This window comes from Heterodontus francisci, chromosome 20 (assembly GCF_036365525.1).
Source record: "Heterodontus francisci isolate sHetFra1 chromosome 20, sHetFra1.hap1, whole genome shotgun sequence".
In the NCBI taxonomy this organism is placed as follows: Eukaryota; Metazoa; Chordata; class Chondrichthyes; order Heterodontiformes; family Heterodontidae; genus Heterodontus; species Heterodontus francisci.
Window position 1 is genome coordinate 85454657 of NC_090390.1, and position 26418 is coordinate 85481074.

The 26418-nt window shown below is 45.3% G+C and overlaps 1 protein-coding gene across 4 annotated transcripts in view; it reads right to left on the bottom strand.

Moving 5' to 3' along the window:
• Positions 1 to 26418, bottom strand: part of armh3 (armadillo like helical domain containing 3) — a 197374-nt gene that overhangs the window by 117381 nt on the left and 53575 nt on the right. For all 4 annotated transcript variants that reach the window (XR_010977082.1, XR_010977080.1, XM_068053169.1 and 1 more), the window contains exons 13-18: positions 16562 to 16637; positions 14844 to 14940; positions 12433 to 12534; positions 7812 to 7870; positions 7010 to 7075; positions 4110 to 4179 (exon numbers count right to left, since the gene is read on the bottom strand). Coding sequence is in view for 2 of the 4 variants with exons in the window: in XM_068053169.1 (XP_067909270.1) it covers positions 4110 to 4179; positions 7010 to 7075; positions 7812 to 7870; positions 12433 to 12534; positions 14844 to 14940; positions 16562 to 16637 (470 nt within the window). In the remaining 2 variants the exon portion in view is untranslated. The remainder of the gene's footprint in view (positions 1 to 4109; positions 4180 to 7009; positions 7076 to 7811; positions 7871 to 12432; positions 12535 to 14843; positions 14941 to 16561; positions 16638 to 26418) is intronic.

Sequence of the window (26418 nt, forward strand, 5' to 3'; positions counted from 1 at the left end):
TCAGCTGTGACTCAGTGGGTGCTCTCGCCTGACACAGAAGGTCAGGGGATGAAATCCCAAATCAGAGACTTGAGCACAAAGCCCAGGTTGCCACACCCAGTACCAGTACTGAGGGAGTGCTGCACTGTGTGAGGTGTTGGCTTTCAGATGAGATGTTAAACTGAGGCCCTCACAGGTAGGTGTAAAAGATTCCGTAGCATTGTATAAAAAGACTTGCATTCATATAGCACCTTTCACGACCACCAGACGTCTCAAACTGCTTCACAATCAATCAAGTACTTTTGGAGTGTAGTCACTGTTGTAATCTAGGAAAGGTGGCAGCCCAAATGTGCACAGCAAGCTATCACAAACAGCAATGTGATAATGGCCAGATAACCTGTCTTAGTGATGTTGGTTGAGGGATAAATATTGGTCAAGCCAGCAGGGGGAACTCCCCTGCTCTTCTTCGAAATGGTGCCATGAGATCTTTTATGTCCACCCAAGAGGGAAGACTGGGGCTTAGTTTAACATCTCATCCGATGAGACAGGACTTCACAGTGTAGTATTCCCTCAGTACTGCGCTCGGAGAGTCAGCCTTGATTTTTGTGCTTAAGTCCTGGAGTGGGACTTGAACTTGAAACTGTCTGACTCTAAGAGGTGAGAATACGACCGACTAAACCATAGCTGACACTATTTCAAAGAAGAGCAGGGGAGTTCTTGCCAGTGTCCTGGCCAATATTTATCCATCAACCAACATCAATAAAACGGATGATCTGCTCGTACATCACATTGCTGCTCGAAGGAGCGTGCTGTGTGCAAACTGGCTGTCGTGTTTTCTATACTTCACTGGTTGTAAAGCATTCTGGGATGTCCTGAGGTTGTGAAAGGTTCTATATAAATGCAAGTTCATTCAGATATCCCGCCAACATTCCCTGTCCAGCTCCACACATGTTTTTTTTTAAATCATTCGTGGGATGTGGGCATCGCTGGCTAGGTCAGCATTTATTGCCCACATTGAGACATTGCCCACATTTATTGTGTGGATAAATGAATAAGACCCTGGAGAACCGCTCCACAGCTCTGCATGAGTTAGCGGCTCAAGGAGGGGAGAACATCATGGGGGACGTAAAGGAATTGTTGAGGTTTGTAGAAGAACTGTTTACACTCGAGTTACTGCTTCATGCTGTCCTTAAACAAACAAGCTGGTGAGTGTGACTATGTATCGGACGGTGGAAGGTCTTTTGGAGACAGCATTATGTATTTGTGGTTGAAGCGGGCAGTTCTGGCAAGTGAGTGCAATCAATCAGATAATAAAAAACAAATGCAGCAAATCCCTACTCCTGAAGATGCTGCCTCATACCAGCAGCTGCACAGTAGGCATTCTTCCTGAGTAGATCCAGACAGTGAATGTCGGCCAAGATAGTCTACTTTGGCAGAGGCATCACAGCTGAAAGCAATCTTTACCTTAACCATGTCCAAACACGCACGCACTTGGCAGTGGAAATCACAGGAATCATAGAATACAGCACAGAAAGATGCCATTCAGTCCATCATGCCTGTGCCAGCTCTTTGAAAGAGCTATCTAATTGATCTCATTCCCCCTTGCTTTTTCCACATAGACCTGCAATTCTTTTTCCTTTTCAAGTATTTATCCAATTCCCTTTTGAAAGCTACTACTGAATCTGCTTCCACCATTGCATTCCAGATCACAAAAACATAATAAAAACAATTCTTCTTAGCTTCCCCCAGTTACAGACCCACCTGCTTGGGAAACAGTTTCTCTTCATTTATTCTACCAAAAAGGAGTTGGGGCCTAGGTCAGTTCCTCCCCTTCCTAACTCAGGGAGAATAATTGTAGCACTTCTACCCTAACCAACATCAGGTGCCTTGGCTGTGACCTGGGACCATGGTATGAAGAGCTACAGGGTGTACCACAGTGTGCATTTACCAACAGAGCCACCGAAGGAGCTAATGAGCTGTTTTAAACCCAGAATATTGACCCAGAATATAAACCCAGAGGCATCAGAAACACAAATATTTCACTTGCAACTCACAGATCACATTTATATAATTGTACAATGCACATCTCCTTTATAGAGCAGTCAGGCGAGAGATATGTGAAACTTCAATCAAGGGCTGTCAGTGTGTGTGTGCGTGCGCGTATGTAACAGCCTCAAGCCTTGATGTGCAGAGGCAGCTGTGACTGCTTTCTCCTATCATTAAATGAGACAGGATGTCAACACAGTTCCACATCAAGTCTGGGGTAGATTCCGAAAGCATTCTGTGATCACTGACAATTTGAAGTCTTTACTTCTGTTCTTTCTCCCCTTCCTCTCCCTGACAGATACGATTGCTACTGGAGGACAGCTGCGGTGCCAGCATCCCTCATTCAGATCTCAGCTGTGGCTCAGTGGGTCGCACTCTACCCTCTGAGTCAGAAGGTTGTGGGTTCGAGCCCCACTCCAGAGACTCGAGCTCAAAATCCAGGCTAACATTTTCATATGTTGCACTGAGGGAGCATTGCACAGACGGAGGTGCCGTATTTCTGAGACGTCAAACCGAGGCCCCATCTGCCCTCTCAGGTGGATGTACAAGATTCCACAGTACTATCGGAAGAAGAGCAGGGGAGTTCTCCCTGGTGTTCTGGCCAATATTTATCCCTCAGCCATCACTAAACAGATTATCTGGTCATTATCACATTGCTGGTTTTGGGAGCTTGCTGTGTCTAAGTTGGTTGCCATTTTTCCTACATTACAACATTGACTACACTTCAAAAGTACTTCATTGGCTGTGAAGCAGTTCGGGACATCCTGAGATTGCGAAAAAAAAATGTCTCTGTTCTCTCACATAAGAGGTTTTTCTTTATAGGTGAACTGAGACTATGAGTAATGGTAGGCTATCTGAATGTTATTCAGTATCGTTCAATCTTGGCTAATGATGAGACAAAAGAACTTGAGCTGACTTTACCCTTCTCTAGCTCAGGGAGACTGAGACCAATTGACGAACCCTACTGCCACCCCCAGCCGAATAGCCGCTCTGTGGGGGTGCATTTCTGTATTCTGCAATTTCCAATGGGTTCCAACTAAGGCTACATGAGGAGAAGGTGTCCAATCTGCCATTGCTAAGATAACATCACATCTAAACCAGAAACAGCAACATAAATTACAGGCAAACAAGCCATGAATATCTGGTGCAGCAGCCTGTCTCGCCAATCTACAGCATAGCACTGAGGCACAGATCAGCAGCTGATTTCAGTTGATAAGGAGCATTGGCGTCACAACCAACCGCAGGACCCTGAGCCAGCAAGGGGAGACGTAAAAAGATCAACTCAGGTTTCTGGTCCTACCTGTTACTTCAGGAAATAACTTGCATAGTCAAAGTACCCAACACCTTTTGCAGTCTGGCCTTACACATGAAGAAATGGGCAACTGGGTGAGATGAGTGCACAATTGGGGGTGAAGGGGACAAAATTGCAGCAGGAGTCAGCACCATTGGGGAGGAGTAGGGAGGAAACTAAAGGAAAAAAGCAGGAAAGAAACAAAGCATGGAACACGGAAAGGACATTGGGCCCATCGAACCAGCTCCTCCAAGAGCATGTGCACTCTCCCCGCCCCAAATACTCACTCCTATCATTGGCTCTACCGAACCATTTAATCACCTCCCACAGCCCGTGTGCACTCCCCCAAACAGATATTAAATAGGTTACCTGACTTTTCTTTGTTCCTGTCTCCAAATGTGCTACATAGTCCATAGGTTACATCTGGTTCTGGGTACAAGTCTTCCCCAGATATGCTGGGCTCTTCCGTACAATACAGAGACCCAAATAGGACCAGCTCCCTACAGATAATCCCACAGTAGGGCTGCAGATCCACATTTTCTTGCATTGGCGATAGCCTGGGGTCATTTATACCTCAGAATGAGGGAGACATTGAGAACTGAGTTGCAGTCTCCACTGACAGACTATCCCTAAACTAAGCCAAATTCCAGAGCCAACAGGTTGTATTCTGAACATTTGTCATTTTTAATTGTAGATCCTAAATCTTGCTTTTCTCCCCCAAGACACTGTTTAACAAACTCAGATCATCATTCAAGGTGAGGAGAGACAATTAAAGGGCTAGTGAGACACTTACCCAACACAGCACAGACCAGAGGACATGAGGGGATGTTCTTCTCTGCAGCCTTCTTCCGATGCCTCATGGGCTGGAAAGTAATTTATAAGTTAACAGACCAATTTTAACGAACACAAAGTGAACATTAGACCTTTTTCGAGAGGTCAACTCCAGCATCTGCCTCCGCTCAATCCCTTCGCACATGAAACACTGAAATCCCGCTTGGATTCTTTTTTCATTATTGCAATATATGCTGATCTCCAATCAAAATAAAGATCTTTTAATAAGCTGAAGACCTACAGAGAAAGCACTAACCAACCAAAAAACACAGCAGGCCCATTGGATCTGAGAGAGCAGTCACACAGAGTGGGGATCAGTAGTTAGAACTCTGATGGGCTTCTGAAGAAGGGTTTCTACCCAAACATTACCTTCTTGTTTGATCTCACTGCTGCTGATCCACTTACTGAATATTCCCCGTTTCCTGCTCTAGCTCCAGCTTTTCTATTCAGCTGCAAGTGAGGATAACTTCCTACAAGGACCCGTGAATGAAAGCGGTGTCAGGATCTGCCTTCCATTTCTCAGATCGGGGGTCAGCTGCCTACAACTGTCCTGCTTGAAGCATGAGCAGATTGTCACCATGTTAGTGGACAAAAGAGCACCTAAGCTAGCTATGCCACGGTAGGGAGGGACAGCTCGTCCAATGTTGGCTCTGCAATGTTGGTTCTGAGTTCCATTGTCTGCTAAATGTAAAGGAAGCTTTACTCTGTATCTAACCCATGCTGTACCTGCCCCGTGAACGTTTGAGTATTTCATAGAATCACGGAATGGTTGCAGCACAGAAGGAGGCCATTTGGCCCGTCATGTCTGTACCGGCTCTCTGCAAGGGCAACTCAGCTAGTCCCACTCCGTGTCCTTTCCCCATAGGCCTGCAAATGTTTTCCCTTTAGGTTCTTACCCAATTCCCTTTTGAAAGCCATGATTGTATCTGCCTCTATCACACACTCAGGCAGTGCATTCCAGATTCTAACAACACGGGCGGCACAGTGGCGCAGTGGTTAGCACCGCAGCCTCACAGCTCCAGCGACCTGGGTTCAATTCTGGGTACTGCCTGTGTGGAGTTTGCAAGTTCTCCCTGTGTCTGCGTGGGTTTCCTCCGGGTGCTCCGGTTTCCTCCCACATGCCAAAGACTTGCAGGTTGATAGGTAAATTGGCCATTATAAATTGCCCCTAGTATAGGTAGGTGGTAGGGAAATATAGGGACAGGTGGGGATGTGGTGGGAATATGGAATTAGTGTAGGATTAGTATAAATGGGTGGTTGATGGTCGGCACAGGCTCAGTGGGCCGAAGGGCCTGTTTCAGTGCTGTATCTCTAAACTAAACTAAACGCTGCATAAAAAAGTCTTTCCTCATGTTGCCATTAGTTCTTTTGCCAATCACCTTAAATTAGTACCCTCTGGTTCTCAATCCTTCTGCGAATGGGAATATTTCTCTCTATCTATGCTATCTAGACCCCTCATGATACTTAACACCACTATCAAATCTGCTTTCAACCTTCTCTTGTCTGAGGAGAACAACTCCAGTTTCTTCAATCTATCCACGCAACTGAAGTCCTTCATACTTGGAACCAGTCCTGTAACTCTTTTCTGCACCCTCTGTGAAGCCTTTACATCCTTCCTAAAGTGTTGTGCCCAGAACCGAACACAATACTCCAGTTGAGGTGGAACCAGAGTTTTGTAAAGGTTCATCATAACTTCCTAGCTTTTGTACTCTCTGCCTCTATTTATAAAGCCCAGGATCCCATACGCCTTTTAACCACTTTCTCAACCTACCCTGCCAACTTCAACAATTTGTGCACAGACGCCCCAAGTCTCTTCGCACCTGCACCCTTTTAGAATTGTGCCCTTTATATTATATTGCTTTTCTTCATTCTTTCTACTAAAATGTATCACTTCACGCTTCTCTAAATTTCATCTGCCACATGTCCGCCCATTCCACCAGCCTGTCTCTGTCCTCTTGAAGTCACTGCCCTCCCTACAGTTCACAATACTTTTGAGTCATCTTAAAATTTTGAAATTGTGCCCTGTATACCCAAGCCTGGGTTTTTAACATCTCTTAAGAAAAGCAGTGGCTCTAGTGCCGACCCCTGGGAAACCCCGCTGTGTACCTTCCTCCAGTCCAAAACACTGTTCTGTCACTCATGCTACAACTGTCTCTTTTATTCCATGGGCTTTAACTTTCCTGGCAAGTGTTCAATGGGACAGTGTTGAGGAAGCTTTACTCCGTATCTAACCCTGTGCTGTACCTGCCCTGGGAGTGTTGTGGATGGGACAGCAGTGACCTCTAGTAAAAAGTATTCTTTGCTCCACCTTAATGAATGGACAAATGGAAACCAGCAAGACCTACTAATCCCCAGGTTGGGATGCACTCGGTCTGTCCGAGGTTCATATCACCTAGCTCCGTAGGACCTTTACGTGGCCTGAAGCACCTGCCTTCCTCTAAGGACAGCGTAAAGGAGAAGCTAACTCTAAAATAAAAATAGAAAGTGCAGGAAATATAGATCAACCAACAGTTGGAAGAGAAAGGACAGGTGAAGTTTTTATGTCGAACTCTACGTGTACAGTATTTCCAACCACTTCAGAATTTTAGGTTATTTACAGTATTCACTGCGGATTGTCTTATTCCCAGATGAACTGGCTGTTAAGCACCTTCTCAGATGGGCAGCGACTGCCCTTGTTGCCATGTTCTGATAAATATTCACCAGCACCGACATGGGAAGGGACTTACGCCCTAACATTTCTTCCCCCTTGATGGCGAATTCTCCCATGGCTCCCTGGAAAGCCTGGTAATTAAAGGTCCAGTGATGCTGGATGTTTGTACAGTTGGGGAATCATTCACCCAGCACCTCAACTTCGATACTCACCATTCTGTGCAAGTTAACGCGGAAGTTCATGTTGTCGTCATGCAGGAAGACATTAGCGTACTGGTCCTGGAACAGAACAAAGCAGTAAGGGTCTAAATCGTGGCCTTGCAGAGTGAGTGTAACTGCATCAATGAGGTCACAGCTGAGGCATATTGTTGGAGCACATTAGTTGGAATTTTACTCTATCTAAACTGCGCTGAACCTGCCCTGGGGGTGTTTGTTGGGATGGCATAGAGGAAGCTCACCCAGACATGCTCAAGGACAATTAGGAATGGACAACAAATTCTGGCCTTGCCAGCGACGCTCATGAATGAATAAGAAGAAGAAACTTTACTCTGTATCTAACCCCGTGCTGTACCTGTCCTGGGAGTGTTTGATGGGACAGTGTAGAGGGAGCTTTACTCTGTATCTAACCCCGTGCTGTACCTGTCCTGGGAGTGTTTGATGGGACAGTGTAGAGGGAGCTTTACTCTGTATCTAACCCCGTGCTGTACCTGTCCTGGGAGTGTTTGATGCGACAGTGTAGAGGGAGCTTTACTCTGTATCTAACCCATTTTCCCCCCCTTTTTTTGTAGTGTGTTTGATGGGGACAGTGAAGAGGGAGCTTTACTCTGTATCTAACCCATTTTCCCCCCCTTTTTTTGTAGTGTGTTTGATGGGGACAGTGAAGAGGGAGCTTTACTCTGTATCTAACCTGTGCTGTACCTGCCCTGGTAGTGTTTGATGGGGACAGTGTTAGAAATGTTTTATGAGAGCTCACAGTCATATGGGAATACAGGTGTTCCAAGTATTTTGTACTTACCTCTGCGATACAGGTGAGGATGATCAGGCAGAGTTTGGCACTGTTCAATCGATGCTCATCTGAAAGGAGGATGCACAACATAGATTCGAGATTCATAAAAGGCAACAGTGAGACAGCTACTGTAGGCAGTGAATGATGGAAGCAATCTGTCTCACCCAACCTTTGTGTGCCCTGTTTTAAAGGAAGTGGCTGCAGAGATAGTGGAGACATTGGTCGAAATATTCCAGAACTCACTGGATTCCGGGAAGGTCCCAGTGGATTGGAAAACCGCTAATGTGAGGCCCCTGTTCAAGAAGGGAGGGAGACAAAAAGCAGAAAACTATTGGCCAATCAGCCTAACATCGGTCGTTGGGAAAATGCTAGAGTCTATTATTAAGGAAGAAATAGCAGGACATTTAGAAAAGCTTAATGCAATGAAACAGAGTCAACATGGTTTTGTGAAAGGGAAATCATGTTTGACAAATTTGCTAGAGTTCTTCGAGGATATAACAAGCAGAGTTGACAAAGGGGAACTGGTAGATGTAGTGTATTTAGATTTCCAGAAGGCATTCGATAAGGTGCCACATAAAAGATTATTGCACAAGATAGGAGCTCACGGTATTGGGTGTAATGTATTAGCATGGATTGAGGATTGGTTAACTCACAGAAGACAGGGAGTCAGGATTAATGGGTCTTTTTCAGGTTGGAATGACGTAACTAGTGAAGTGCCACAAGGATCAGTCCTAGGGCCTCGATCATTTACCATCTATATTAACGACTTGGAGGAGGGGGCAGAGTGTAATATATCCAGATTTGCTGACGATACAAAAATAGGTGGGAGGGCATGTTGTGATGAGGACATAAGGAATCTGCAAGGGGATATAGATAGGTTGAGTGAATGGACAAAAACTTGGCAGATGGAGTTTAATGTAGGAAAGTGTGAGGTCATTCACTTTAGTAGGAAGAATCAAAAGACAGACTATTATTTAAATGGAGAGAGACTTCAAAAGAGTGCAGTACAGAGGGATCTGGGTGTTCTTGTGCATGAAACACAAAAAGTAAACATGCAGGCACAGTAAGTAATTAAGAAGGCAAATTGAGTTTTGGCCTTTATTGCTAGGGGGTTGGAGTTTAAAAATAGGGAAGTCTTGTTACAACTGTACATGGAGTTGGTGAGGCCCCACCTGGAGTACTGTGTACAGTTTTGGTCCCCGTATTTAAGAAAGGATATACTGGCATTGGAGGCAGTTCAAAAGAGGATAGGCTGATTCCTGAGATGAAGGGGTTGACTTAACAAGAATGACTACAAAGGTTAGGCCTTTATTCATTAGAGTTTAGAAGAATGAGTGGTGATCTTATTGAAAGGTACAAGATTCTGAAGGGGCTTGACAGGGTAGATGTTGAGAAGATGTTTCCACTAGTGGGGGAATCTCAAACTCGGGGACATAGTTACAGAATAAAGGGACATTCATTTAAAACTGAGATGCAAAGGAATTTCTCCTCTCAGAGGGTAGTGAATGTCTGGAATTCTCTACCCCAGAGAGTTGTAGAGGCTAGATCACTGAAAGTATTTAAAGAGGAGGTAGATAGATTTTTGAAATATCAGGAAGTTGAGGGCTATGAGGAGCTGGCACGAAAGAGGAGTTGAGGTCTGGGGCAGATCAACCATGATCTTATTGAATGGAGGGGCAGGCTTGAAGGGCCGAATGGCCTACTCCTGCTCCTATTTCTTATGTTATGTTCTTATCAATGCAAGCTTGGCAGGAGGTGGGTGGGGCGGGGGGCGGAATGGGGGTTTGGTATCAGACAGGCTTCTGCTCCTGATCACTGTCTGTGACCCATGTTAAAAACTGAAGGTGTAGGAGAGAACAAGCTTGAGTGCAGCTCTAACACATCCCACAGCTGAATAGCCAACACAAAGTCCATAAAGAGAGAAAGAACTTGCATTTCTATAGCACCTTTTACAGCCTCAAGACATCTCAAAGCGCTTTACAGCCAATTCAATCTTTTTTTGAAGTGTAGTCGCTGTTGTAATATAGAAAAAGCAGCACCCAATTTGTGCACAGCAAGCTCCCACAAACAGCAGTGTGAGAATGACCAGATCATCTGTTTTTAGTGGTGTTGGTTAAGGGATTGACGGGGAGCCTCTCCAAGCTCATCATTGAATATGGCCATGAGATCTTTTACTTCACCTGAGGGGGTAGGTGGGGCCTCAGTTTAATGTCTCATCCGAATGACGGCATTCCTTACAATGCTGAGCTCCTTTAGTACTGCACTGGGAGTGACATGCTCCTGACTTGAGGAAAAGAGTGCCACAACTGAGGCAATCTGGCATTTTAACAGGCACCGGTGGGGGGGGGGCAAGGCGTGGCAGGGAGTGCCTGTGAAACCAGTACACTAGTGAATGAGTCAGTGCGTTCAGAACGAGCAGAATAGTGGGGGTGGGGGGAGAACTGGTAAAAAAACAAAAATCACTTTACATTTGCACACAAGAAGAACGACTGCCAATGTTTCAGATCAGTCACTGCTTGCTGAAAATGAGGTGCTTGGAGCAACATTTACAATCCATGTCACTTGAGAGGGCATTGTTCAGAAACTGGCTGCACTCCAGCAGTATGAAAGCATAAACCACAATAACAAGGGAGGACTGAGTCACCAGCGCAGGGCCACTTATTGTCCTTTACAAAATTTAGAATAATGTGCCACTTCAACAGATTCGCCCCTGCCCTTTCACAATGCTGGAAATTCACCGACAGCAGAGATGAGGAGAATTTTTCTCTCTCAGAAGGTCGTGAGTCTTTGGGACTCTCTTCCTCAAAAGGTGGTGGAAGCAGAGTCTTTGAATATTTTTAAGGCAGTAGTAGATAGATTCTTGATAAGCAAGGGGGTGGAAGGTTATCGGGGGTAGGTGGAAATGTGGAGTAATCAGTTCAGTCATAAACTTATTGAATAGTGGCACAGGCATGAAGGGCCAAGTGGCCTACTCCTGCTCCTAATTCGTACGTTCGTATGTAGAGCTCACTGGGAGATAATAACAAAAGCTCATTTATATTTGAGAACAAACTGGCAACGCCAAAGCGTTAAATCCACAGGCTTTATCCCAGACAGGAGGACAATCAAACTGAGTCAATCGCAAGGATTAAGAGAGAATTAGATAAACACTGGAAGAGAAATATCCAAAAAGGTGGCAGGAAAAAGGCTTGGTGGGGAGCTAGCATAGATAGAATGAGCCTCCCTTCTGTGCTGAGATTTCTATATGCATCCCAGGAAGTAGGGATCCCGTGAAGAGCAATATAAATACTTCAAGTGCAGATGTTCCTATAAGGCTGCACTGACTCACAGAGATACCAGAGAATATGAAAAATAGGAGTAGTCCATTCGGCCCCTCAAGCCTGCTCTGCCATTCAATATGATCATGGCTGATCTTCTACCTCAACTCCATTTTCCCATCCATTCCCTATATCCTTTGATTTCCTTAGTGTCCAAAGATGTATTGATTTCAGCCTTGAGGACTGAGCATTCACAGCTCTCTGGGGTAGAGAATTCCAAAAATTCACAAGCCTCTGAGTGAAGAAATTTCTCCTCAACTCAGTCTTAAATGGCCAACACCTTATCCTGAGACCGTGACCCAGAGTTCTAGACGCTGCAGCCTGGGGAAACAGCCTCTCAGCATCTACCCTGTCATGAAAAGGTCAAATGAAAAAAATCCATCACATTTCCAGGTAATTGAGCACCTTCAAACCTAGAATATTCTAAGACGATTTACAGGCGTAAAACGGGTGCGACAGTGTCTAGAATGGCGGGCAATACGCACATTCCGAGCCAGGAGTGCGCCGCCTGCCAAATTGCATCAAAAGAGGGGTCTTGGTCCTGCCCAAGACAGGCATGTGACCCTTGGCATGTACAAATAAGGGGCCTAGGGTTGTCCTGTTTGATGGCCCTATTAACAAATGGTTTGCCCTGAACAGAGTTGGCAGCAGGCTAGCTGCCTTCAGGAAAATCATGGCTGCCAGCAGCCTACCCTTAAAGGGACTGTCACCCAAAAAGATAAGTTCTTTTAAAAATACTGGCCGCCTCACCTTGGCTCCACATTAAAACTACGGGCCGCTGTCCACCACTACTCGCCTTCCCTTCACTGTCCCACCTTTACAGTCACAGCCTCCTCTCTTGATTGCTGACACTCCTCCCCTCTCCTCCACCTCAAGACCCGTCTAAGGCTTGCTGCAGGCGACATAGAGGCCTGAAATTGAAACCTCCTTGCCAGCAAGCTGCCCGGGGAGGTCCAGCAAGGTTCCTGCAGTTTACCAGCCTCATGTAAATAAGGCAACTGTTCTGGTACCCGGTTCATGCTGGCTGCAATGCCTTTGTTTTATTTGCTCATGGGATGTGGCCGCTGCTGTGGGAATCTGGAACTCTCTCCCCCAAAAGACAGAATTCTGGAACTTTCAAGATTGAGAGATGTCTGTTGGGTAAAGGTATCAAGGGATATAGAACAACAGGGGGGTAAATTGCATTAAGATACAGACCAGCCAGGATCAAATTGAATGGTGGGACAGGAGAACGGCCTCCTTCTGTTCCTCTGAGATGGTGGTACTAAATAGGTTCGATACTCTTTCTTTTGGTGATAACTTTCTTTCCTTACCTTTTGTATCCTGCATGACAATGGAGCAATACTTGAGGAAAGTGATGAGGAGGTTACTGGTGTGCAGATTTGGATCCAGTGGCAGTTCTGCAGAATTCATTACTGCAGTGGAAAGAGAGAGAGAGAAATTAAATGAAACACAATTCACAGCCCAAGGCCAGTGCAGTCTGTACCAAGTCAGATGACCGCAATCAGAACAGTAACTTAGAGTGCTACACTTAGCCTCAGTACCTCAGTTACACAGAAATATATTAAATAAGCAGCACGGAAACAGGCCATTTGGCCCAACTAATCCAAGTCAGCATTCATGTTCCACTCGAGCCTCCTCATATCTTTCCTCATTTAACCCTATCAGCATAACCCTCTATTCCTTTCTCCCTCATGTGTTTATCCAGTTTCCCCTTAAAAGCATCTATTCTATTCACCTCAACCACTCCCTGTGGTAGCGAGTTCACCATTCTTACTACTCTCTGGGTAAAGAAGTTTCTCCTGAATTCCCTGCTTGTGGAGGAAAAAAGTCCCAGTCCTGATCTAGCTTCCCCTTGCTAGAATATCCATATATTCATATAGACTAAAGAATCTTACAGCACAGGAAGTGGCCATTCAGCCCATCGTGCTTGTGCCAGCTCTTTGAAACAGACATCCTCTTAGTCCCACTTCTTCACTCTTTTCCCACAACCCTGCAAATTTTTCCTTTTCAAGTATTTATCCAACTTGCTTTTGAAAGTTACTACTGAATTTGCTTCTACCGTCCTTTCTGGCAGCACATTCCAGATCAGAACAACTCGCTGTGTAAGAAAAATTCCAATCACTCTGCCCCAGCTTTTTTGCCAATGATCTTAAATCTGTGTCCTCTGGTTACCTCTGCCCCGCCAGCCGAAACAGTTTCTCCTCATTTTCATCTTTTCATCAAATTATTATGGATTGGTTTTAGTTTGGGATTTAAATGACAAGTCGAAGCTGAAAGAGTCACAAGGAAGCTTTCTACATTCTCACAGCAAGTGAAGTTGGCCACACTGTGTCTAAAAATTTGTCCGCCTCTGATTCTTTTGCCACCTACCTTAAGTCTGTGTCCTCTGGTTACCAAGCCTCCTGCCAGAAGTTCATTTTGCCTTTCTACTTTGGCTATGGAATGCAACCAGCCAGGGTTAGATCGTAGGTGTGGGAGACTCAATAGATAACCTGAGGTTTTACTCAGTAGCATTAGGGCCTGGGGAGGGTGTGGTCAGGTAAAACTTTGCAGAACTTTTCATTAAGAGGTTAAGTTGAGTTGAGAGCAGAGCAGTGGAGAATGTATGCAACTATTTGGAGGAAGAGATTGGATGGATGCTTAGCCTATTCTTATTCTGCATTTCCTTTCCTACCTGCGCATGTTCAAACTGCCAGTGGGAGGCTTTCGGGAGCAGGCACTTGGTGTAGAGTCGCAGCTCCTGTGACACCATAAATGCAGTGTGGTGTCTACAGTCTCTGTGCTCTTGAATTATGTGGTGGAATCAGCACTCAATACAATACGGTGGCTCCCAGTCTGTACCAGGAAATAAAACCACACCATCGAAACCACTCAGGATTACTGCTCCTCTCACTCAGGTGGATCACTAACAAGGACGATCTCAGGTTTTCGCTCAACTGCTCTGCCTCCAGTTGGCCGGCCTCTGTCAAGGCATTGGTGGCAGTGCTAAAACTGGCCTCAGTGCCTGCTGGGTGGGGGATGGAGGGAAGGTAGGGTTAGGGAGCAATAAGGGTTCCCACTCCTGATCAGTGTCCAGTCAACCCTCGCTGTAAAGTGTGTGTGGATATTGAGCTAAGGACAAGGTTAATCTCCCGCATCCCCACCCCCCAACCAAATCCTGCCCATAACCGCTCCCAGTCAAATAATACTGCTTGGGCTCACACCTGAAGAACAAACACTGGGTAAAATACTTGAGGCAGCCAGAGCCTGTAGAAGCCCAGAGTCCAGGCAGGAGACAGGAGAGCATGGCTACCTGACCCAAACCTGACGACATGTGTCGGGTGCGGGTCGAGTCGCTCTTCCGGGTCTGGCATTCGGGCTTGGGTCGGGTTGGGCCGGGTCGGACACGTTCCATCACCACCTCCGGTACGTGGCTCCAATCTTAATGTATTTTTTTAAACAACTTTTCAAGTCCAGTTACAGTTTTTGTTGCTTATCTGCACAATCTTAAAAAGTGAAAAACGGAAGCTAGGTCAACTGAACATTCTGGTGGTCACGTCGGGCGCGGGAAAAAAGTAAAAGGACTTGGGCCGGGTCGGGCTTGGGTCGGATGTGGTTCTGTCGGGCTCGGGTCGGGTTTCGTTTGCAGACCCGAGCAGGCCTTTAGGAGACAGCACCTTCAGGAGAGGAGGGGAGGGGTTGGCAGAAATAGGATGAAATAAATCATTTCAGGAAGACTTACCGTCTGATGAAGGAGTCGTGGTTCCCAAGGGCGTGGTCGGAGTTGTAGGCAGTGTTGGTGTCGTTGGAATACTAACCAGTCCCATTTCTGGGTGGCTCTGAGTGTAACAAAAACAACATTGCAGTCAGAGACTTTATCTACCACCACATCTCTAAGAATCTTTACAATGATTAACAATTACTAATTTAGAAAAAATCTGGCATTTTCCAAACACATTTTTTCTTTTGATTGATGGTATCTATTTGTCACTGGTGACCCTGGGCTGGCTTGCTGCCTCCCATACAGCCTGTTAGTTATGAATGCAGGGCACGCTGACATTCAATGCTGATCCCTCTCTTTCCCTTGCTGTCCAAACAAAAGAAAATGGAGGGCAGAAATGAAGTTAGAAAATTGGCTCTGGAATGCGAGGATACCATTTACATCAATTGGGGCCTGTGTTGTTCTATTCCCCTCAATGTGAGGAAGTGTCAATCTCCACCTATAGCATATAGCAACACGATTCAAATCGTGAGTTCTCCGTGTGAGGGAATTGCAGATACAGATCTGCATTCCATCACCATGAGCTGAACGAGGAGATATTAGGACCGATGATCAAAAGCTTGGTCAAAGAGGTAGGTTTTAAGGAGTATCTTAAAGGAAGGGAGGTAGAGAGACAGAGAGGTTTAGGGAGGGAATTTCAAAGCTTGTGGCCTATATGTGACTGCCAGCAGTGGAGTGAAGGATTAGGGAGATGTGCAAGAGGCCAGAACTGAAGGAGCACAGCGATTTCAAGGAGTTGTGAGGCTGAAGGAGGTTACAGAGGTAGGGAGGGATGGGGCCATGGAAGAACGTTAATTTTTAAATCATGGCATTGCCAAACCGGGTGCCAATGTGGGTCAGTGAGCACAGGGGTGATGGGTGAATGGGACTTGGTGCGAGTTAGGAAATAGGCAGCAGGGTTTTATGCTGCAATTTATGGAAGGTGAAGGGTGCTAGGACAGGCTCCAGGTGCACAAGCTGTCCTCAAATACCTTCCCCAGGTGCTCAATCTTCATGCATGAGCTCAAGGAGGGAGTGGCAACAGCCTATTCGGCTATGAAGGTGGGAATGGGTGGGAATATCTCACTCACCATCCATACAAAATAATCAGTGTTTGACTAGGACTTTAAATCTACGAGTTCCTGACCAACAGCTTTGTCCCTCCTGTTTGAAGGTGCTGACTCAGGCCTTAGTAGGGACTTTATATCTGTCACCTTCCAGCACCTCATCCAAGGTGGCTATTCATCATCTGTGACCCCAGACAGCAGTGCTGGTAGGCTATTCCACCTTGGGAGGCCTTCCAACATAGGGTGCCTTTACAATATGCCACTGGAGTACAAAAAAGTGTAAGTTTCTTCATGCTGCCCTGTATCCTCTGACGCAGTGTGCAAAACATAACCTGCAGTCACCCTTTGAAACACAGAGGGCGAGACATGCAGTTACTTTGGAGTAATGATCAGGAACAGGAACACCGACTGATTTTGTTTACTATTTCTTAGCCGGGGGTCACTGGGGTCTATGAAAGCACCACTGCTGACACCCTGGCCAAGGTCAGCCAGCTCAGCATAGACTGGGTGTATTGGGCTGTTTGATTTAGTGCAACACTAAACAGTACACTAATGTCACTGGGAGAGCCACCTCCGTGGGTCTCAAAAAGAGGTGATCAGGGTGGGCGCGGAACAAGGTTAGTGCGCGCTCACCTGTGCTAATACTGTGATGAAGTTTCTGTTTAAGTGAACAGCTTCGTACAGTGCCAGCAGAATAGCCTCGTTGGTCCTAGATCAGAAAAGGCACACAGACAACCAGCAGTTGAACAAAGATAGCAATGCCTATTCAACAACAACTACGTGTATTTATATAGCACCTCTGACATTGTAAAACATCCCAAGGCATCTCATTGGAGCAATATCAGACAAGAACTGACACTGAGCCATGCAAGGAGATATCAGGACAGGTGACCAAAAGCTTGGTTAAAAAGTTTGGTTTTATGGAGCATCTTAAAGGAGGAAGGAGAGGCAGAGAGATTTAGTCAGGGAATTCAAGCTAAGGGCCTTGGCAGCTGAAGGCAGGGTTGCCAATTGCAGAGCAATTAAAATTGTGGGATTCATAAGAGATTGGAATTGGAGGAGTGCAGGAGTTCTCGGAGGGTTGTAGAGCTGGAGGAAGTTACTGAGATAGGGAAGGACTATCCCTCATCCTCATATTTCAACGGAATCTTTTTCCTGACCCAGCTTATTAAATGGTACTCTTTATTTTCAGTCCAAATACCCTATTGCTTTCAATGTTAAATTGCATTTATGAGTCCCCTGCTCTAATCTCTCTATCCCTCTTCTTCAGAGCATCCTGCTTTCCCACACAACTTAGTACTGTTTCAACATCCCACTCTCAGCTAACGTATTAATTGGCCGATCATCCAATTCCTGGGATCCTGCTGTGCAATAAAGTGACTGCCAAGTTTTGCAGCATGAAGGTGCAAATTGCCTTCAAAGCATTTATGAGACTTGGCAAAGTACTTTACTAATGCTACATTTTTTCTGTTTATAATCTGAAAATTTAAAATATTTACTTTCAATATCTTTAGGATCATTTATTAATATGAAGAAAAGCACAAGCCCCGCACTTCTCACTTCTCTCTAATGCAACAAGCATCAATCACGACTGAGTTATCCTATTACTTTGACAATTCATTAACAAATTTACAATGCTCGCTTTTCTCCCTTCCAAAGGCTTGCTAGCCTCAAGTCTCTTGTGAATGACCTTAATAATTCTTTAGTTATACTGCAGAGCCGCCTTATAAAGATATAATAGAACAGTGCCCGAGGGCCCTATGGAAACTGTACCACGAACTTCAAAAGCATCATTCAGCCTGCTCCATCTGAATCCATGCATGACTACCTCTATTATGGTCTACTCCCAAGTCAAGATCTCTATGCTTTCTGATCTCTTGAGCATTCCCAAGTTCCTTCGCTCCACCAGTGGCAGCCATGCCTTCAGCTGCCTAGGCGCTAAGCTATGGAATTCTGTCCCAAAACCTCTCCGCCTCTCTTCCCTGTTTTAAGATGCTCCTTAAAACCTACCTTTTTGAACAAGCTTTTGGCCATCTGCCCTGATATCTCTTTATGTGGCTCTGTGTCAAATTTTATTTTCTAAAGGTCTTGTGAAGCACCTTCAATCAAGAGGACGTTCAATTACATTGAAGGCACTTTACATAAATACAAGTTGTTGTTGTGTGAATCAAATAGACCTGTAATACCTCTGTAACTCTTTCTGGTGGGTATTGATCTCGTTCCTTTTAAATGCATCAATTGGCTCAGAATTCAAGTCTCCATTAGCCTGTTTGGAGGCGGGGGGTGGAGGTGGTGGGGCGGGGGGGTGGGGGGTGGTAAGTGACCTGGTCACTCAGGCGAGGCTCATGAATCTTGTAATTGTGTCTTTGAGTGGTCTGTGTCAGGGAACCTGCTCCCCTCATGTCCAACTTCTATAACTTGCAATATTCTTAAAACCTACAGCATGTTGCCTATCAATCTTATTTTCAAACAAAAATAAATTCTGCCTCCAGAGTCTCTGTTCACACTACCCTTTGTACGAGACATTAAACATCATCATTATATTCCGTAGTGGCACCATTTGAAAATGTAAGGATCTTTCCCAGTGTCCTGGCTAATATTCCTTCCTCACCCAATGCAACCAAAAAAAACACTAACAGCTGATTCGTCTCACTGCTGTTTGTGGGATCTTGCTGTGTAAAGATTGTGCAGCATTCATCTCACTGGGTCAAAATCCGAGAATTCCCTGCCTGGCATCATCTCATCTGTTTCTGAAGCTTGTGGGTTGAAGTCCTCCTCTGGAAACTGGAGTACATAATCTAGGGCAGCATCCCAATGCAGAACTTTGGAGGGGCGGGGCAGGGGTGCTGCAAACAAAATCTGACACTGAAGGAGATATGAGGATAGGTGACCATAAGCTTGGTCAGAGAGGTAGGTTTTAAGGAGTAGCTTAAAGGAGGAACGAAAGGTAGAGAAGTGGAGGTCTCCCATATTCTGAAGCAGTCTTTCTCATGTTGTGCAGTGTTTTTTTTAACAACTCTAGCATGGCAGAAAAGTGACAGCCCCACTCAACTCTGCACAGCACCTCCATGTTTGCATTGTTTTGTTGTCACTTGAGTTGGGAGCTATGTGACAAAATGCGGCATAAAAACTGACGTGGATGAGCTGAAACCCGTCTTAGCTTATTGTCTGCGCTCTTGACAAATGTTTCCGCTGGGTGCGGAGTCCCACTGGGGGTCCAATCTCACTAACGTCCCAGTCTTGCTGGGGTTGTCTGCTGATGATGTCAGGCTGACAGCCTATAATTCACAGGATTGCCTTTCTGACTTTTTTTCCCTTAGAACGAGAACGTCAACGGTTCTGCAGATCTTCTGCTGCTAATTTGATCTGTAACTAGCTGTGGAAGAATTGAGCCACAGCTCCTGAGGCCTACCTTCATTTCTGCAGTGCTGAGTAATTCAGGCATACTGGTGTGGGTGAGATGAAGGCAACAGAAAGGTGTGACCAGGGCCTGCTATTACACAGAATTACACCAAGTCTGCAGCACAGAAACATTTGGCTCAACTAGTCCATGCCAATGTTGATACTCCACACATGCCTCCTCCAACCCTACTTCATCTCATCCCACCAACACATCCTTTCATTCCTATAGTATGGTCAGCCAAAGCATCACTGGATTGTTCAGAGAACTGCCCCTCCCCCAACTTCCCTATTCCTTTCTCCCTCATGTGCAGCTATTGAGTCCACAATTCCCCCACACAGCATGTTAAACAAATCCCCCCTGTCCACCCTCCTACACTACAACAGAAGACCCTGTATCCTTTGACTCAGACGCGAATGTGCTGCCACTGAGTCACAGCTGACAACTAAATAAGAGGAATGGGGCCGTGAAGCATGTAGAATGGATGCTTCCAAGAGTGAGAGCGAGAGAGAGAGAGAGAAAAAACACTGACTCCTGATTTCATCCAGGGCATCCAGTGGGCATAAGCAGTTACCCTAAAGGTTGCCCAGGAGAGGAAGAGGGCAGTCAAGCAGCAAAGAGACTCAGTTAACATACAGAGTCTCACCATCAAGACCCCTGTTAAAGAGGAAAAGTGAATCTTGCCATTAGCACTCCATTTAAATACCAGCTGTGCCTCAGTGGCAGTCTTCTGCTTGTCTTTTTTCTGTTTATAAATACTGATTATATCACCAGGGTCAGTGGTTTTGAAGGGCTGTTTAGCTCAGCCTTGCAAAAGGGCTGAATTAGATCACGTGTTTCATACTGATTCACCCTCAGGTAATTACTGTGTCACAGCTAATGTTAATTGAACACCCCCACCCACGCTGTGACTCTCAGTACAGCCCCCGAGGCACTGACTCCTCCACCAATCAGTAGGTTCTCTTTTTATTTCCGAGATCTCTCCCCTCCTCCCCTGAAGCTGTCGATTCTCGCTGGGGTACAGTTCCACAGGCATAGACAGCCCTCTAACACTTTGCCCAAGCGGCCACTCTTATGTTTGAGCCTGCACTGCGAATTGACTGCAAACCAAGGCTATTCATCTGTAGTAGAGTTCACTCAGGCAATCCAGATCCTATCCTCAACCTAATATCCACTGTCCAGCAGGATTGTGATGAGGGAGTGTGAAATTCCTGGCTGTGTTCCTTTCTCCCCCTCCCAAAATCAAGGAACACAAAAATATTAACTTGCAGTGCTAAGTAATTCAGGCATACTGGTGTGGGTGAGATGAAGGCAACAGAAAGGTGGGACCAGGGCCTGCTATTACACAGAATTACACCAAGTCTGCAGCACAGAAACATTTGGCTCAACTAGTCCATGCCAGTGTTGATACTCCACACATGCCTCCTCCAACCCTACTTCATCTCATCCCACCAACACATCCTTCCATTCCTATAGTATGGTCAGCCAAAGCATCACTGGATTGTTCAGAGAACTGCCCCTCCCCCAACTTCCCTATTCCTTTCTCCCTCATGTGCAGCTATTGTGTCCACAATTCCCCCACACAGCATGTTAAACAAAGGAAAAATTAGGACAGGTGACCAAAAGCTTAACCAAAGGGGTAGGTTTTAAAGGAGGAGAGAAGCAGACAGCTTTAGTGAGAGAATTCCAGAGCTTAGGACCCAGACAGCTGAAGGCACAGCCAGCAATAGTGCAGCGATGAGGGTAGGGGATGCGCAAAAAAAAACAGAATTGCAGAGTGCAGTGACCTCAGAGGGTTGTGGGGCTGCAGGAAGTTACAGAGATATGGACGGGCGAAGCCATGGAGGGAAATTGTTCCACTTCAACTGCTGGCCTGGCTGTTATCAGTTAACGCAGCGCAGACCATGAACTGAACTTGGGGTCTTTCTGGTTTGTGCGGTTCAAGTACCACACAGGGGAGTGCATTAGCTAAGTGGGACACCAGGGTGTTTGTCTTTTTGTTAAGATTGGTGGTCCCGAGGAGAGTGCCTTGCAAGCAGTTTCCATGAATCACTCTGTGATATGTACAGCCTGAAAAAGGCTATCCTGTAATGAAAGTTCAATCGGTCACTTGGTATTACAGAACTTGAATGTTGCTGAAAAGTGAGATATATTGCTGAAACTTTTTTTTATATTACCGGAGTATAAATTGTTGTGATGGTTTGAAATTTGGCATTCTTGCATTTGTCTGGAGTGTAAGGCAAAAAGCTTCAGCAACATGGCTCTCTTTTCAGCAATATTCAAGCAATGCAAGTTCAGTGTTCCTGCACCCTCAGCAAGAAGTCCAGTTCAAGGGGTGCGTGGATCAGAAACATGGTGCTGGTGCTATATAAACCCATCTGCCACCCGTTTCCTGGGTGCATGTGTCTTTTTTTTTAATTCATTCTCAGGATGTAGTCATTGATGGAAAGGAAGGCATTTATTGCCCATCCCTAGTTTCCCTGAGATGACGACGAGCCTAGTTCTTGAACGGCTGATGGTTTTTTTCTTTGGGCCCAACTGCGTGACTTACAGTGCTCTGAGATGCAGAGGGATCTGGGTGTCCTAGTGCATGAATCACAAAAGGTTAGTCTGCAGGTACAGCAAGTAATTAGGAAAGCTAACAAAATGTTATCGTTTATCGCGAGGAGCATTGACTACAAAAGGAGGGCGGTTATGCTTCAGTTATACAGGGCATTGGTGAGACCATATCTGGAGTACTGGGTACAGTATTGGTTCCCTTATTTAAGGATGGATGTAAATGTGTTGGAAGCAGTTCAGAGAAAGTTTACTAGACTGATACCTGAAATGGGCAGAATGTCTTATGAGAAAAGGTTGGACAGGCTAGGATTGTATCCGCTGGAGTTTAGAAGAGTAAGAGGAGACTTGGCTGAAACATATAAGATCCTGATGGGTCTCGACAGGGTAGATGTGGAAAGGATGTTTCCCCTTGTGGGAGAATCTAGAACCAGGGGTCACTGTTTAAAAGTAAGGGGTCGCCCATTTAAGACAGAGATGAGGAGAAATTTTTCCTTTTAGAGGGTCGTGAGTCTTTGGAATTCTCTTCCTCAAAAGGCAGTGGAAGCAGAGTCTTTGAATATTTTTAAGGTTGGGGTAGATAGATTCTTGATAAGCAAGGGAGTGAAAGGTTATTGGGGGAATGTGGAGTTGAGGTTACAATCAGATCAGCCATGATCTTATTGAATGGCGGAGCAGGCTCAAGGGGCCGAGTGGCCTACTCCTGCTCCTAATTTGTATGTTCGTATGTTGCTGAACCATTTCAGAGAATAGTTAAGAGTCAACCACATATATGCCAGACCAGGAAAGGACAGCTGGTTTCCTTCCCTAAAGGACGTTAGTGAACTAGTTCGGTTTTTATAACATTCCAATACCAGCTTTTTACTTCCAGAATTTAAAAAAAACTGTTTGAAAGATTCAATGGTAAAGCCATCATTTGGTTTTAAATGCTCGAATGGCAAGGCAAGGAATTTAACACCAAAATAAAAGCAAAATATTGCGGATGCTGGAAATCTGAAATAAAAACAAGAAATGCTGGAACCACTCAGCGGGTCTGGCAGCATCTGTGAAAAGAGAAGCAGAGTTAACGTTTCGGGTCAGTGACCCTTCTTTGGAACTGGCAAATATTAGAAATGTCAAAGGTTATAAGCAAGTGAGGCGGGGGTGGGGCAAGAGATAACAAAGGAGAAGGTGTAGATTGGACAAGGCCATATAGCTGACCAAAAGGTCATGGAGCAAAGGCAAACAATATGTTAATGGAACAACAAAGAACAAAGAACAAAGATAATTACAGCACAGGAACAGGCCCTTCGGCCCTCCAAGCCTGCGCCGATCCAGATCCTCTCTCTAAACATGTCGCCTAATTTCTAAGGTTCTGTATCTCTTTTCTTCCTGCCCATTCATGTATCTGTCTAGATACATCTTAAAAGACGCCATCGTGCCCGCATCTACCAGCTCCGCTGGCAACGCGTTCCAGGCACCCACCACCCTCTGCGTAAAGAACTTTCCACACATATCCCCCCTAAACTTTTCCCCTTTCACTTTGAACTCGTGTCCTCTAGTAATTGAATCCCCCACTCTGGGAAAAAGCCTCTTGCTATCCACCCTGTCTATACCTCTCATGGTGTGTTGAAAGACAAAGCATTAGTACAGATAGGGTGTTAACGGACTGAAGATTGAACAGCAGCAAGTACAAACATGAAAAAAAAACAGTGGGTAAGCAAACTGAACAAAGATGAAATGAAATAAACATTTTTAAAAATTGTAAAAAATGTAAAAAAGAAAAAAAGAACTAAAAATAAAAGTAAAATGGGGAGCCCGTCATGCTCTGAAATTATTGAAATTATTTGACACCACTTGTTTGAAGTGTAGCAAAATGCCTCTGAAGATGCACAAAAAACAAAATTTAGACCATAGCTTCTGGTGCTGGTTTTGCTCTGGCTCCAAGATGCACAACACTGCTGGTGTAAAGGAGGAGAATTCCAGAGCATTAGGCTGAAGTTGTTTGAGGCACAGCAACCAACAGTGGGGAGAAGAGAGAATGCTAAGAGGTCATAATCAGATCAGTCATGATCTCATTGAATGGTGGAACAGGCCCGATGGGCTGAATAGCCTCCTCCTGTTCTTAAAAACAATGCAATTGCTGCAGAAAACATTTTTGATTCATAAGTCAAAAATACAGAACCCTGATGGCAGGTGCACAGAAATATGATGACCTTGGGGACCAGCTGGTATGATCTCCTGTGTTTGAGAACCTAGGGTCCATCTGTAAACCTATCATCTCCGCTCCCATTCCCAACCAGATCTTTACCCAGCTCCTTTTTGAAGGAGTTAATTGTCTCAGTCTCAACTGCTGTCATTAGAGGTCCATTCAACACCCACTGCTCTGTAGGAATAACAGCCTCTTCTAATCTTCTGTCTCAGTGCAGGCTCCTCCAGTCCTTGCCAGCAGCCCAATTAAAACTCGCGACTGTTTCATAAAACTTTATTCGTGCTGTCTCGGGGCTCTGTCAAAGAGTTTGATGAGCTCTGCACCTTCCTCGCCATTCCCATGCCCTCTCCAAGTTCTTCAATGTGTGATCTACACGATAAACCAGGGTTTCAATTTTATTCCAGCATCCGCAGTACTTTGCTTTTATTTCAATTTTATTTCTGGTTAGGCTTGTAGAAGAAAAGGGAAAACAGTGCCAGTTCCATGTTTTCATTAAGTGTCAAAGTCTGTTGTACAGATGGCAGAGACAGAGCAGAGTCAGATGATTTATTACATGTCAGAGATGTTGAGTTTGGAAGAGTCAATAATGCTGCAGAAAGTCTGTCTGCCTCCACGTTAAACCAGTTCACCCATTTCCTGGTGTTGTTTAATTCTCCATCAACAGTGCCTTAGTGGGCGGCACTCTCACCTCCGGAATCAGAAGGTTGTGAGTTCAAGTCCTATTCCAAGAGCTTAAGCACAAATCCCAGTGCAGTGCAGGGAGTGCTGCACTGTCGGAGGTGAAGTTTTTTTGGATGAGCAGTTAAACTGAGTCTCCATCTCTCTCAGGTGGATGTAAAAAAAAAATCCCACAACGTTATTTTGAAGTAGAGTCGGGGAGATCTGGGAGTCCTGGCCAATATTTACCCCTGAATCGACATCACTAAAACAAATTATCTGGTCATTTGTGCGTTACTGTTTATGGGAGCTCGCTGTGTGCAAATTATCTGCCGCGTTTCCTGCATTACGACAGTCGCTACAGCTAAAAAGTACTACACTGGCTAGGAGGCACTTTAGGATGTCCTGAGGTTGTGAAAGGCGCTGTATAAGCAAAAGTTCTTTCTTTCTTTCTCCTCCACCTGTGTGACAGTTCCCAATTAAGAGAATATTTACTCATCAAACCTCCCCAACCCCACCATTCAATTTTCTCCCAAATCCATTAACTCATTCTGGAGTTTAACTGCAAACGTGTTAGATGCTCTTAACTAAGTCTTCATGTGTAATATGAGAGAGTGAATACTGGAGAGCTATCAGACCATGGAGGGCATCACAGATGAGTCAGATTCCATCCTCAACCTCACCTCTGCATGCACACTTACCAACAAAGGCCACTGGCAAGACATTGGTTGGGACTGTGGCCCCTGATAAAGTCACTGACACCGCACTATAGGAAAAGAATCTATAACTTACATTTATATAGCACCTTTAGCATAGTAAAATGTCCCTAGGTGCTTCACAGCAGCATTATCAAACAATATTTGTCACTGAGCCACGTAAGAAGTAAAAGGGGACCATCTAGGCAATAGTGACCATAATATAATACGTCCTTCCCTGTCATCAACTTAAGGCGTAAGTATGACAAAAAACCAGGTTAATAGATTGCAGAAAAGCTGATTTTGAGGGGCTGAGAATAGAACTTTGGAAAATAAAATGGGCAACAATACTAGCAAACAACAATGTAGAACAACAACAGAAAACATTTTAAAACTATGCTCAACAGAGTGCAGGAAGAATATATCCCACTAAGGAAAGAACAAACTAAGATACTAGTGAGATGCCATGGATAAATAAAGACATAAGGAAACAATTCAGAATAATGAAAGAGGCATATATTAAGTACATAGAGAGCAGAGGAGTTCCTGATCAGACAGAATATGAAGACATTAGGAGAGAAGTCAAAAAAACAATTAGGAAGGTAAAGAGGAACTATGGGCTGAATTTTACGCCGCCCCAGTAGGTCGGATGGTGGCAAGGGGGTGGCGTAAAATTGAACGGGAGGCTCCAGGAGGCCTACCCGCCCCGCTTCCGCCTCCGGCCAAGTTTACAGCGTTGGGCAGGGGCAGGGAAACGGCTCGCTCACCCGAAACCAATCAAGACCCTTAACTAGCCACTTAACGGCCACTTAAGGGCCCTCGCCCACCTCCACGGGTATTTGATCTGTGGCAAGTGGGCGTGCTGGGGATGTGAAAGGCCACCCAGCGATAGCTGCTGGCCTTTCCGTGCCCCGGGGGTGTGGGGGTTGGGGCCATGACAATCAGACACAGGGTGCCCGATTGAGGGCCGTCCCCGCTTTCCAACCCACCC